We start from the raw sequence: 15,011 nt of genomic DNA, 5'->3' as shown, positions 1-15,011 counted from the left end.
GATATTAACAACCTGACATTACTCTTATTTACACATAGCAGAGCGCGTTGGATAAACTAGAGTTCACACAGAAACAATAAAACACTGAAATGGACAAAAAACAAACACTCACAGTTCTTAAAAAATATATATATATATAAAAGACCCGTGAAAGAATTGTGTCTGTCCGTCCAGTTCAGTGTTTTATTCTTTCTGTGTGAACCATTGCTCTTGTTCCTGTTGGTGAAAACAGAGGCAATCCCAGTTTGACTAATCATGGAATGCCGATAACCCCGATGATCTTGGTAGCCTACGTGGCTAATAGTCAGCAGTTAGAAAAATAAAGCAGTAAAATCATCTTATTTCGTCGATGGGGGTACAATTAACAGAAGTCCCTTGATACTTCTTTTACAAGTAACGACAACCAATACAAATGGCAAAGCACATTCCGCTAGCACAAAATTGCGGCATTGGGTTCAAACCTCCGTTGTGCGCCGCCGTTCGCTTCCTAAAACCTGAACCGTTACGAAGTCGTCGCTTCAAAGAATGTCGTACTTGCAGGAAGTTCTTATCTTGGGACTTCAGGTACAACTTCCCAAAAGCTAACTCCCCCCGTAGGCGGGCTGCGATACTCGGCTGTTTCTGACCTAGCCACGTTGGGGTACACTTTGATCGTAACCAAAAGGCCGAGAGAAAGGAAAGGAACGGAACGTTTTCAGCCATACAAGGGGAAGATTTCTGCTTTTTATGTTATGCTTTATTGGCCGTTGTTTGCAAGCATTTTAGGGGCGAAGCTCCTTAGGGTCTAGCCTTGTCCGGCCGGCGTCCGTGCTCACATCGATCTTGCTGGTGCTCGTGCTCGTGATCGTGCTCGTGAGCACACCTGCTCATGCAGAACAAAAAAAAAATGATAAAAAAAATGTTTTCGCAGTTGCAAGGATTCGAACCAGTGCGAAGAGACCCCAATAGATTTCTAGTCCATTACCTTAACCACTCGGCCACGACTGCGGGACGAGTAGGGGATTCTGAGATGTGGTAGTAACTCAAGAGCTGGGAATGTCATGGATGAAACGTTTCATGTAGCGGCTCAACGTCTTTACAGGAGAGGGCGCTGCGGTCAAATGCTTATATAATCGCTGTAAACTTTGCATGCATTGGCTCAACGTTTATAGACGAGAGGGCGCTGCGGACAAATGCTCAAATGCGTATATAACCACGTTCCATACCACACATTCTCTTTCTGACATGGATGAAAACGAACGAAAGGCTCGGCATGGTGGTGGTGGGGCTCAGTGTCTACGCAGACAAGCACCACCAGAGCTTCTCCCCAATCAACATCATTCACCACGTGGAGATGCGGTCATTTTTTTTTCCAGGGATCCCGCACGAAATATTACTGAGCCCCTGCTTGCTCGAGCGCGTCGTGGCGCAGAAGGTGGCATTCACCGGCGGTAATAGTTTATTTGTTTCCAGCTGAGCGCGAGTTTGCGCTGAGCAGTTCTCAGAAGATAAATGTGGTATTAACTGGAGCCTGCGTTCATCGTGGCTAATAACCCTCTCAGACGGGCTTGTTTAGTGCACTTTGAGAGAGTGCACTTTAAACCCGTCGAAACACACTCCAAGTGTGTTGGTGATACACGGGAAAACTAATACCCCTGTCAGAAGGGAAAGTAAATGTCATTTTGATCGAACGTCACTCACCGCTCGGCGAATCAGCTCGTGATACTGGTTCTACACGTGGCAGGTGCACGCGCAGCGTTGCGTATTAAGCGCGCGGATTGGCCCAGCTGCAATGAAATTTTGCTTAAATGTCATTTAACGTGCCCGTCTGGCAGGGGTATTAGTGTCACTCCAAAATGATGTCAATGACGATGGGTAAAATAATTAACACGCAAAATATCAACCTGCATACGCATATTTTCACAAATAACTTCGTCGTCCTATTAAAAGCACATTACCATGCACACATCGTTGTGCTAAGTCACGATCTTTAATCCAAATATAAATCCAATTTGATGACTATGATCAGCCATTACAAGCCAGGCAAATCCAAAATTTAGACATTACTTTCATTCGCCTGAAGGAAAAAAAAAGAATTAGGGTGTGCGTATGTCTATACAACCTATAACTTAGTCTGCCTCAACGGGCGACTTGTCTCACAGCTGTAGATGAGAAATCTAGCCATTGCAGTACAACCACTAGTCTGGGGTCTTTAATGTTCATCCCGCAGTAGTCATACACGACCGTACGCCGGTATCATGCTCATCAAGATCAAAACTGGCAGCGGTGGGGATTTAACCCAGGATCCTAGGTTCTGGGACGGAGCTCTCGCTCGACGTGCTCCGAGCTAATTTGCGCAAGCCCAACCGGCCACCGATCCCCCGATTTAAATAAAATTGAACCCTTCGGTGCGGAGCGTAGGGACAAATCGGAGCTGTGCTGGGGAACTCGCCGCCGCCCGGGGGGAGGGGGGGGGGGGGGGGTCGGTCGGAAATGTAAGAGGAGTAGTGGGAAACACGTCGGGGGGGGGGGGGGGGGGGCGGAGTCAAAAGAAGATCCTCCCCTCCCCCGTTACGTCATATCGGAGAGATTTCCGCCGAAGGCGAGCTTAGCTCCTCTGGTATGTGATAGCCCACTCGGCCACCGGTACCCCTTAATAAAGACACGATAATAAATGTAGAGGTTTAAAATTCTCTCAAAATGCCGAATTGGAGTGCAGCTCTTAATAAGGAGGAGGAAGGGAAGGTTTGCAGCTGCTCCCCCTCCGTACCCTCCCATACTCCTGTCGTGCTCCCCTTCCATTTAGCGAAAAACTTTCGCTATATTTCCCGCTAAATTTTGCGGGACATTTTCCCGCTAAATTGACGTCTGACGTCAAGTGACGAAACATGAGACGTTACGGGAAATTTCACGTGTGGCGTCACGTGACGTCATCTTGGGAAACATTCCATAATGCAACGCGCGGTTACGCCGACGTCGCTCAACCCGAAAACAGGCGTCTAAGAGCTGTGCTCTAAAACAACGTTACATTAATGAACAATTTTTATGCCAATTCGCTGATTCTGATCGATCATCGCAAGCCAAGATAAAGAAAGAAGCATATCCAACTTTGGCGTTCCGCTTCGTTCCACGGAAGTCTAAGAGGAGGCCCTGACACTGCCTAATTAAATCATAATTATCGTGTTGTCTCAAATAGTTACATGCTGAAACAAAAGTAGGCTCTGTCCTTCTCTGCTAACCAAAATAGCGTTGCAATGACTGAGTTTGTCGTCGTCTTTTGTCAATTCACCGCGACGCTAATCTTGGTACAGACAAACTCCAAGTTCACCCCATTTTTTTTCGCAATTCCACTCTTCTCTGTCCTCTCTTTCACGAATTTATTTTCCTTCATAGAATAAAATTTACGCCACGTTTGTGGTTTCTCTGTTGTTATGCTTTACTGTTGAAACACTCCTATTGATGCCGCGCACGTGATCAAGGGAAGTGAGTTCGTCAAACTCATTCGAAGCCAAGTGTGTTACTCGGGAAGAAGCCGTGTGGCACACCACAGAAAGGATACCAAAGGCGAAGTGCACTTGGTCAAAGTGCACTAAATTATCCCGTCTGACAGGGGTATTACTCGGGGTTTGGCCTCAACCTTAAGAATATGTATTAATATTTGCTACAGATTTTTGATATCTACAAACCAAAGCAGTCAAATCGACGAAGCACCTTTCTCGAAGAACGCAAAAGAGACGTCGCAACGAGGCACACGGCACACGGGCGAAATCCGAGCTTGTTGACCACTGCTGGACGACAGGGCATTCTTATGATTTCAACAATGCGGCGACCTTGGTATGTGAGCAGAGATGGGGGTCACGGAAGTTCCTGGACTTGTGGTTTTTCTGCCGTAACTACACGGCGTGCAATGTCAACCGCGGACCCTTACCGAACGTCTACGGAGATATATTGGAGGAGTAGATTGTTTTACCCCTCTTCGCCATGGCCAGTGTATATTGAAGACGCCACTCGTGTAGGTGGCAAAACTTCTGTGTGCGTTATGTGTTTTGTTACGTCAAGCTCGAGTAAAACTTTTTGAAAAGCGACTTCCGAAGGTTTTAGGAATATACTTGCATTTCTCCGAGTCCTTTACGCAAGTATTGTTCTGGGCACGGTGAAGGAATACGTCAACCCGTCTACGAAGATCATCCGCCACGAGTGCCACCGAAGTCTAAACCATGAGTGCCTCAACAACAACCTGGTGCCCACAAGTCTCTACTGCAGGGCGCTCGTTGACAAGCCCCACGACCGCAAGCTTGCAAAAAGCTTCAGTCGCAACTCCCCTAAGCCACTAATTCAGGAAAACAAACAAGAGGCTCAACGGACAGGGCCCCGTGTGTCGTCAGCTGAAGCCTGCCTACTAAACAAACTTCGTCCCGACGATTTTCATCACATCATCAGGGCACATAAACAAGCTAAATATCTAGAAAGAAACAAGCGCCCCAAAATCCCTCGCCAAGACGTGTCCCCTGTGCTTCCTCATGATTTGCTGGGATCCAACGATAGGCAGCTGTGCACAATTTGTCCTCCAAGAAACTGCTGAAGACTACGTCAGTTAATTATCGAAGGGCCTGAACTTCGCTGCAGCTACAAGAAGAGTTGTGATACGCGATATAATTGTGGAGGTTGAAGAGAAGTTGCGTCACATTTGAGATGTTTCTGGTGTGAATTAGGTATGGAGCCCCTTTGTTAGCGTTCTTTCGAACGCCAGGAACACTCGTACGAACCTGAGTGGTGGTGAACGCGCGGTGCTGGGTGATCTAAAATCGGGCAGATACATCGTGATCCTTCCTATCCGCTGATAAAAAATAGACACTGTTTTGTTAGACCGGAGAAGCGTTGAACGGGACACTACGGACTCCAAAACATCACTCATACAACGATAATTCAAACGGATGGCAGTACTTTTGGAAAAGAAGGGCGTGATCAAGCGAGGTCTTTGACGTCAGTGTCTTCCGGGAGAATTTGAGAATGAGAGAAAGCGGCCTCGATTCTCTCCTCTTCGCTTCGGTTCTTTAGCTCGACGAGACGTAGCGAAGAGGAAAGGGAATGAGAATCTTTACTTGACTTGTATCGGCGGCCTCGTTGGCCGTGTTCAATCGCGCATTTTTCCAAAAATACGGAGATCCGTTAGGAGCTATCGCTGTATGAGTGATATTTTTGGGTTTTGCAGCGTCCTGCCTATCCGCCCAGCCTTGTTTTGTGAGCTCGAAATTTCGGTTCAGTCTCCCTTTAAATGACCTTTTGCACTTTGTCTCTTTGAATGTGATTCCTTGGCGAGGTACGAAAGGCAGCTTACTGACCGTTTGCGGTCGTTAGACACTAAAGGACTTCGCGATCAGAGGTTGTACCGCCGGCTTTTTTCATCAGACGGCTGCAACCCAAAGGTTTACGGATTCACTCAGATTCACTAAGAAGACTGCCCTCTGTGCCCTATTGTTTCTTTCGACGGGTCGCTAATGTACAATTTGTCAGTGCTTGGTGGGACTGTTCAGGTCACGTACGAATGGGAACTCGGTGTCAGTCAGGAACCCCCAAAATTTGTAGCCAAAGACCATGCAGAGCAGTTGGGGGATAACGATGGGATGGCGTCCTTTGATGTGGTCTCGTTATTTACGAATGTTTCTATCGGCCTCGCTTTTGATGTTGCTAAAAAAAAAGGGTTGCACGGGGATCTCACATTAGAGAGACGCATGTCTTTGCTTGTCGAGGATATTGTGATCTCGTTTCAATTTTTTTGAAGCAGACATACTTCCCTTTTTTCAACGTCTTTTATCACCAAATTGAAGGGTGTCTAATGGAAGCCCAGTTTCTGCAACTGTGGCTGACATGGTCATGACACGTAGAAACCTCGGGGATTAGCTTGTGGTCCCCCCCCCCCCCCCCCCCCCCTTGAAAATACATTGATGCTATGTGGATAACACTTTTGCTATTTTGAAGAAGATGGACCTTTCATCTTGCACTTAATGGAGTTCACCCTGCCATCTAGTTTACGTATGGAACAAAGAAATACACTGCTGTTTTGCTTTTTTTGATGTGCTGGTTTGCTTCGGAAGAAATGGCGTCATGGCCACTACACTGTACCGTAAACCCTGTGAGAGTGGTAGCAGTTTGAGCTTCCATTCTCCTCATTTAACAGAGCATAAGTGGGCCGTAGAGCGAACATTTTTGTCTTAATGTGATTACCTGCTGTTAAATGATCACCCTTGAAGAAATTAGCTAAGGTTATTAGCGCCGTAGATAAGCGCAGTTACCATAATATTTTGAAAGAGTACACCCGGAGGCACATGCGGATGGGTAAAACGGACAAGGGGAAAAGAGATCGTCATGTCGTCACCATTCCGATCGTTCAATGCTATGTTAGACTCGATTAGAAAAGCTTTACGTCCGTTGTGCTTCCGAACAGTAGTTAACCCGTTTTACACTTTGTTTATGGCGTTCGCTTAGCCGAGAAACCGCACGACTCCGGATTCCCAAAGTGGGGTTCTGCACAAGTGAGCTGTGGCGATTAACACGCTCCTTGCATAGGGGAGACGGGAGACGACGAAGCACCCGCCTAAAATAACCCAAAAAAGACGTCGTCAACTCGATGCACGCCACAGACGTCAAATCTAAGTTTCTCTACCACTGCTGGACGACGGGGCATTAATTTGATTTCAGCAATGCCGCGACCTCTGTTGGTGAGCAGAGATGGGCGCCGCGGAAGTTCGTGGAATCGTGGTATATCCGCCATGACTCCACAGCGTGCAATGTCAACCGCGGACACTCGCGGGACGTGTACGGCTATATTTTCGAGGGCTAGACCGGTTGACTCTACTTGACCGTCTTCAGTGTATACTGAAGACACCACCAGTTTCGGTGGCGAAACGTCTAAATGTTTTGTTTGTTTGTTTTGTTTTGGTATGTTTAGCCGGAGTAAATCTCTATGAAATATGACTTCCCCCGCTTTTGGAATATATTTTTCACGAAGCGATATGTTCGTAAGTTTTGCGTAATTACGCCAGAATCCCACACAGTTTCAGAGGTGACTTACGCTGTTTTTTTTCAAGGAGTTCAGCAGTATGGCCGACAGGGTCGCTCAGTCACTCGTCGCGACGACCAACGGACATTTATTTTTCTACGTGCTCTTCACGCTCGCCCCGACATCAAGCAGCAAGAGAAAAGACAGAAAAAGTCGAAAACGACCATGTCGGAGGTTAATCCTGGTTGCTCATATATCCGGAAAAAGCTAAAACAGCAACGATCCCACCGACCAAGTGGTGGCAAAAGGCAAGGACGGCACTAGGCCTAGCAAGGCACTCCGACGTATGGTTTCTCCGACTGTCCCTGAACAAGAACAAGAACAATGGAATATACCCGCGTGACACTTGTGGACCCTTCCTTATAAATAATCTGGTCGCTAACATACATCTTTTGTTAAGAGGTCCGTCTTTTCCTTGTTGCAACGGAACCCGAGGCTGGGGTACGAAATAGAAACTTAAACGCAGAAGTGAAAAATACGGGGAAGGAGAGACGTTTCAAACGCAGCTTTTATTCAGTCCAATCTCCTTATATAGGGTCCGGAGATTTCATCGAACACCGTTTCATCGAGCCCCTTTTCATCGAAGCCGTTTTATTGAACGCCGTTTCATCAAACGCCGTTTCATCAAACCCCATTCTATCGAAGCCGTTTCATCGAACACCGCCTACTTGAGCAGAATTACTTCTACACCTCGGAAATTGTTTTTTTTAGCACTGAGGGGATAGCACTGGCTATAATATCCATCTCAAAAGGCCTTTTTCAGAGCTTTGCCACGATCGTGGCGCGCCCTTGCGGGAGTCGCTCGAAACACTTTTGGGGGCTCCGTCGACCGGAACCATGGCCTGTTTCCCAATCCGTGTGTTTACGTGTTTCCTTTGGTGGCGATGTTCCATTTTTTGCCATACTGAACGTGTGTTTCTGTGGTCGCTTAACGTGTACCTTTTCTCTGAAATGGTCGATGGCGTCCCGGAAGGATTCACGGAATCCATTGTCTACAATACCGACGACCTCATTCGTCGTTATATTTTGAAAAATGGGTATACTGCGGACACCGCGTCGTTTCCTACCGTCGACTTGGAGACGCTTAATCGTCACTCGGGTGTCGCGTCGGGTAAGCAACTGAAAAAAAGGGGTCGGCTTTCAAGGAATTGTTATGTAGGGAAAGTAATTGTGACCAGTTTCGATTCCGACCCGACTATCCACCATGTGAGGAGTTTGTGAGCTCCGTTAATAAGGCAGGCCAATACAAACAGCTAATTACACTGTCTTCGTGCGCCTGAGTTATTCAAGCTCATTGCGTTCCGTCATCTTGCCGTCCTGTGTACCGCGTGGGTGCATGGGCCATCGCCGTACCTGGGGCAGCGTAAAAAAACTCGGACGGGGTGAAACTGGGCGGTCTTGATGTCGGGAAGGCGTGCCTGCGCCGTCAGAAAGTAATAAACGGTATATTAGAAACAATCTCTCTTTGAATTAAGCACGTCTACGAGCCCACGACGAAGTGACCCTAGAACTGGAGAGTTTACGGTTGGTTGGCAATGCGTTCCGTCAGGGTTCTGTCGCCGTTAGGATTGAATCCATTTCGCACGCTTTAAATGTTTTGCCAGTTACTGGCATTTATTGTTTTCTTTTTTTTATTCATTTTTTACGTGGCGAGACGTCAATGTGTATCGCGGGCGCCTGAATAACGAAAAGCTTTATCCAGTTATTCTTTACTTAATTACGGCATGATTTCGCTACACAACCTCGCGTTTACACTTACAGCGTTCTAGTTAAAAGCAGAATGTTCCGCCGTCACGTTGAGGACCTGGCCAGCTGACACGAGGGATTCGCGTCATAGGCTTTTTAAACCGGGGCTTTTGAAAGCAGGGCAAAAAGGGTGTAGTGTTTGACTTTGGGTGCTATTGTGCACCACCCGCAAAAGGCTGTTGAATCTCTACATAATCTTGCATTTTAACTAGTTGTGCTGCTATTTGTGCAACCTACAGCTGCGCAGTGGTGAGGCATGGCACCTATAAAGGCAAGCAGCAAGAATAGCGGAAGGGGGTCAAGCCGAACCAGCACTGTTTGAGCGACTGAGCGGAGGAGTGAGACCCCTAAAATGGCCGCCTTTTTCTCTCCTCCCCTCTCTCAGAGTTGGCGCATGCCCCCAGCAATCACTGAAAAATGTCAGTTTGCGTATGTATAACTTTATAAAAAAAATAACCTTTATTTTTTTCCTCCTATTTCTCTTTTTTTTTTCTAGTAAATGTTGACTTCTCCTGTCAAAGGGACACTGATAGGGTATTTATGCTCAACGAGGTTTTTAGCTGCCTATGAAATATTAGAGCCCAACCACCCCGAACAGAATTTGCGGCTTGAAATTCGGTTTCTCTCTGCCCGAAAACCGCCAATCGACAACTGTCCGGTTTGAGTCGCGCTCGCTCTCTTCTCCGTGGTGACGGGCCGTTTTCTAAGGTTTAGACAAAACCACCAAATTTAATCAAAGTCGTGGGTTACTGAAGGCACACACTCAATATTAAAAAATAGATAAAAAAATAAGCCCATTTCTTGTGGATTCTAAAAAAACTGCAAATACAGTGATTGAAAAAAAAAAAAAAGTTCCGTAGAGAACCAGGCGCATTTTGTGCGTTCACTGCGTAATTCTCACCATGGCGTGGTATCGCGTATCGTGGGACTCCTATTGAAAATTCCTATTTTTATGAGAAATTGTTGTGTCCAATAAACACATATAAATCATAGAAGATATATAAGGACATATACGAGCCATATAATAAATATAAAAGAATTATATAAGAACATACAAGCGCCATATAAGAAAATTGGGAGACGTTTCTCATAAGTTTCTTATATGGTTCTTATATATCTTATATAGTTATTATATTATTCATATATGGTTCTTATATGTTCTTATATAGTTATTATATTATTCCTATATATTTCTTATATGTTCTTATATATCTTGTATGATTCCTATGTGTTTATTGGACACAAGAAGTTTGTTATAGAAATGACTTTTTTCACTAGGGTACTCACGGGCTGAACGGAGATGCCAGCGGACGACGGGAGTGGGACCTCACTTCAGAACTGTCGTTCGCGGTACTGGCAAATTTGTCTTCCTTCGAAAGAGAAAACGCCCGACCAGCAAGCGGATTCGCACGAAGACGCCGCCGAGTCGTCGCCCCTTCTCGTGGCTTAAGACGTCGCTCGGTTAGTTGCCCCCTCTTGGTTCTCGTATAAAACGATTTGGCAAAACGACTTTTCAAAACAGCAGAGTAGCTCAGTGGAAAGGTGTCCGCCCCACACGCAACAGGCACAGGCTCATCCCAGAGCCTGGGTAAACTGCTTTACCTTTTTTAACATTCTGCAATATTTACATTTTTTTACAATTATCACTAAAAAAAAAAAACACACGAAATGTTGTGGACGAAACGTTGTTGAACTAAATATTATAAAACTCTATTTTTGACACCTGCGATTATCTCCTCCGACATGATGACAAAATACCCTTCCTTGTCGGACAAAGCTCAGGTATCCCAATGGTAGCGAGGAAGTCGATCGTATGTTCCAAGCTTCTAATACTCGTAGGGGTCTCCTCTGGCTTCTGAATAATCGTCGGCGCACACACCGACGCAACTCCCATTTTGTCTTCCTCCAAAACACGGCGAGACACATCCCATGATAATACCAGCTTGTCCACTCATTTGAGCGCCGGCTCAAAGCAGAACCTCAGCCCCAACTGCAGGATCTGCCTGTGTTGCTCAGGAACGGGTTAGTCGCCAAGGAGGACCAGTGTGTCTTCCTTGAGGTGAACTCCGTGAGCTTGACGGATATTCTTTACCACTTTTAATACCAGTGGGCGGTCCCAGGCTGATGAGGTTTGTGGCCAGGTGCCATCCGTCGCCAATCCCTGAAGAAGCGGACTTGCTGCCACCAGCCTGACCGAAGGATCCGACCGAAGATAGCCTGCTGTAGCTCAGGTAGGCAAAGGGATGTCCTTGTGGACCACGGCGCAGCTCTGACCCTGCCTCTCTGGCATTGAACTTTCACGCTGGTTGCTACAGTTCTGTTTTACTGTATTTTGGGTTTTGAACCTATTTATAATATTTAGGATTTTATAATTAAAATTGATCAAGCTTTCAATCCTGTATTAATGAAATACGTTTATACAACTTCAATGATATTGGTAAACAAATTATCCGCATTTGCAATACACCGATGAAAACGATTTCCTGCATGTTGGTAGTTTGGAAACTTATTTTCGTTGAGCTCGTATTTTCTGAAATGAGTCTAAAATCAACAATTCAAGCATTCAGGCAGCCTTCTTTCCTTTCAAACAGTTATTTTGAATTTGAGCGCAAGTAAAAGTATTTGCTAACTTTTTACATTATAGCAAATCAGATTTGTATCAAGAAATTTGAATGAGATATTCTGGTTCGACATTAAAGCTAATATTTAATCTTCGCTATTCCCGGGCATTTTTTTTATTTAATGTTATTTCCAGTTTCTTGATAGGTGGCGAACGCAAGTGTAAATACTGTTTTGTATATTGTACAAAAAACGACGAAAATAAGTAAATCGTAAGTACCAACAAGAACAACACACAATATAAATGACTGACTTCAACACATTCACTGATATAGGTGTCAAGATGTGAAGAAATCCAAGAAACAAGAACAAATTATATTATGGCTCACACCTACATCCTAGCAAACTAATAAAATTACCAACAACGCAATGCAGAAAATACATGTTAGTTGATAAAATAAAATGTTACAACAATATATGATTCCATGTATTCGTTACACTGTGATTTCATAGTATTTGGTCAAGTTCTTCGGGCGACACGAGAGGTGCTCGAATGAGATAGGAGAGAGATTTGTTTGCAGTGGAGTTTATTGCTTTTTTGTCAAATATGGCCACACATCTAAAAAATAGGAACCCGCGAGGATTGTTCCGAAAATCATGATACTCGTACAGGTTATAAATAAACAAGTTTTGTTCTCAGCAGCGACTGAAATAGTAACTTTTCGAATGGTGACAGCTACCGCTGAAAACAAGTGTAGAAAACGGGGGATGGCATTCAAACAAACAAAAAAAGATTCCTCTTGGAGGCATCATCTTAAACTGAAAAATTTTATTTTTGCTTGTTTGGTCACGCGAATCTTCGAAGTAAAAAAAAAAAGGCACGTGAAACCAATATTTTTTTTTTATTGTAATATATCTTGGATGCTCAGCCTCTCTAAAGTCCTTGAAGGTATTCCTGCACAAACGTGGTTTTTCGTTTTGTTGGCATGATGTGTTCTTTTTTATTCGGTACAATTCTTTGAGATCGAAGAAATTAGCTCCCAACATCTTTGGTTTCGAGATACTCCAGGAAGAGGTGAAAATGCTTGAAATAACAAAAACGATGCAGGCGATCTGGTGAACGTTCAGCATTTTGAACACCCGAGACTAGAAACAAAAAGTGGACAACACACGCGCAGGGTTCCAAACACAACTGCATTCAATAAAACACGAAATTTAATTTAACGATAAAATAATTTATGGTTAAATTAAAATTATCATAAATAAATTCACAATAACAACAATAAAAAGGAAATTTTAAGATAACATAACACGATAAGGTGTTGGGGAGAGGTGCATCCACACAAATTTTGTCTGCACGTTGATTTGAGCACACTCTAAATGAAGTAAGCTTTTTGTCTGTTGCGCTGTTCACACAATGGCATTTTTCTACATTACGTTACGTTACGTTCGTTTACGTCGCTAGTAACCGGGAGATTCGTGCTTAGAATGAAGCGTGGCGAACGGCTCAAAAAGTAGCTTCGCACGCGACATACAAAACATGAATGTTCCAGTGACTCCTCACGTAACGCAAGAATTCGTAAGCAAACGCCTCTGTGTGAACCGACTTTAAAGCTGAGACTAGAAGCTCCGCATTCAGCTCAAGCTAGCTGGTCTCCGCTGTGTTTTGGTTGCGCGTGCCTGCGCGTTCACACTGGTATTAGCAGGGGCTTAAGGTTCAACTCCGCAATCGCGGTTCAAAGCTTGGTAGGGTCGCTTCCGCCTTCCTTTCCCTGGGTAGTGCACGTGCTACCCACCCGGTTATGTTTTAATTTTCATAGTGCATAAAAGCTAGGCATTGCACCTTTTGGCACCAGCAGAGGAAGTTGAAGTATCCTCACTCTGGGTTGTGAAAAAATTCCTCCAGCCGGCGATACCCAAACTTCTCGCGGGGAGTAGGTGCAACCCAGGCTCGGCCCGCCTACCAATGACATCATGTCGAACTGGCACCTTTGTAAATACTTTCTGTAAGATACGTCAATAACAATATGTCAGCAAAAAAAGCTTCTCGGTATGTTCACTAGAATATGTTTGCTTCAGCCAGTGCTTAATTTCAGTCATTAAAGAAACTGTCGTCCCACTTGCAAAGCCTAATTCGTGGAGTCACCAGCTATAATTTTTTTTCGGTGCCGCTTGACGATATATTTTGAGGCTAGCTCACAATATCTGGCAGTCCACTCGAAATTGAGCAAGATCCAATGATGTTTGAAGAAACATGGCTCATCTGGGGTGCAGCCGGTTCTATCATATCGAAAACATAGTCTTAACCCCTCTATTTTCGCGGGCATTGTGTTCCCTGAGTTGTGCAAAATATTGGTTCCGGGAATAGTTAGCGGATATAAAATACGCGATTTGAAATTACGTGCAATACATTTGTCTTCAGAGCCTGATACATTTGCGTGAGATATTTTCCACCATGTTGTTTAAATCGCGATGTTGGCGATAATTAGGTCCTCGCGAAAATCAAGTGGTTTTCAGCAGTGTGCCAGCCTACCATTTTAAAGGTTCCCTACAATGGCTCTCGATGTTTGTGCCACACATCCAATGTAAACCAATACACATAGGTTTGACAGCTATTAGCTAGGCCATCGTAAAAGTGTAATAAAATGTTTGTCCTCTTTATGTGACGGTTTTATATCGCTCTAAGAAAAAAGCAAATCTCATTGCATGTTGATCGGACATAATGTGAAGGCACAATATATTCATCAGAAAATGAAGCACAGTAGTAATCTCGATTTTTGAGATTGTACATTGCTGTAGGACGCGTTTCTACGTATGAAATGCCTTCAATGAAATTATTAAACAGAGCGAGATCACAAGAAAAAGCGCCAGTTCTTGAGCTCAGGAACGGCGACCACTGGCTGACCCCAGCCATTCTTGTTCCCTGCGCTGACTTGAAAGACATACTCGCTGTAAAAAATACATACAAATGGATTGTTAAAGCATTTGATCTGGTGAATACAGGAGTTGAAAGGAAGAAAACCTCCCAATATTACAAAATTTACTTCCAGGCATTGCGACCAACAAATTTATTTTTCCTACTTTTAACTCTAATAAAAATAGGGTGATAACTCATTAGATTATAAATAACATCTCACAATTTCCAAACATGATAAATTATGACTTATCCGTCGAAAAGCCCTCGAAACGTCGATCCCTTCGCTAAGGCTTGAGTCAGATAACGTTTCCTGCGGTGCGCGCAGTAGGTTCCGGAGCAGGCATTTTGCGGCGGGATCAACGTCAGAGAAACTTTTCGCCGTGTTTGACTGCGTTGAAAGCCGTGTGCAGGGATGACCATATCTCATCCCGTATCTCCCACTATGAATTTTGCAGTTAAACATTTATGTCACAAATAAACTATACGATTAGAGCGTTAATTCTTCAACTACATTATGCCCCAGAAAAGGAAAAGAAAAAGAAAAATATAATTAGGTTGTTATAGCTACTTAGATAACTAAATAAAACAGTTTGCCTCTTTGTAGTTGCATCTAGGGCTCCCATCATAGCCCTGACTAAAAAAAAAATACACTAATGCAATTTCTCTTTTTTTTTAAACTGTGGTCGCATTAAAAATGAAAAAAAGAAGTTTAATTTCATAGCAGACGAGCAAAGCGACTCACTGAAAACA

The 15,011-nt window shown here is 44.3% G+C and overlaps 1 protein-coding gene across 1 annotated transcript in view; it reads right to left on the bottom strand.

The window, feature by feature from the left end:
• Window positions 1-14,147: 14,147 nt before the first annotated feature.
• LOC121047561 (twitchin) overlaps window positions 14,148-15,011 on the bottom strand; it is a 37,063-nt gene continuing 36,199 nt past the window's right edge. The window contains exon 14 of the mRNA XM_042288990.1: window positions 14,148-14,293. Coding sequence (XP_042144924.1) covers window positions 14,197-14,293 — 97 coding nt within the window. The 3' untranslated portion in view covers window positions 14,148-14,196. The remainder of the gene's footprint in view (window positions 14,294-15,011) is intronic.

Source organism: Ixodes scapularis, unplaced genomic scaffold, assembly GCF_016920785.2.
Source record: "Ixodes scapularis isolate PalLabHiFi unplaced genomic scaffold, ASM1692078v2 PGA_scaffold11__112_contigs__length_91849675, whole genome shotgun sequence".
In the NCBI taxonomy this organism is placed as follows: domain Eukaryota; kingdom Metazoa; phylum Arthropoda; class Arachnida; order Ixodida; family Ixodidae; genus Ixodes; species Ixodes scapularis.
This window is presented reverse-complemented; position numbering and strand designations above follow the sequence as displayed.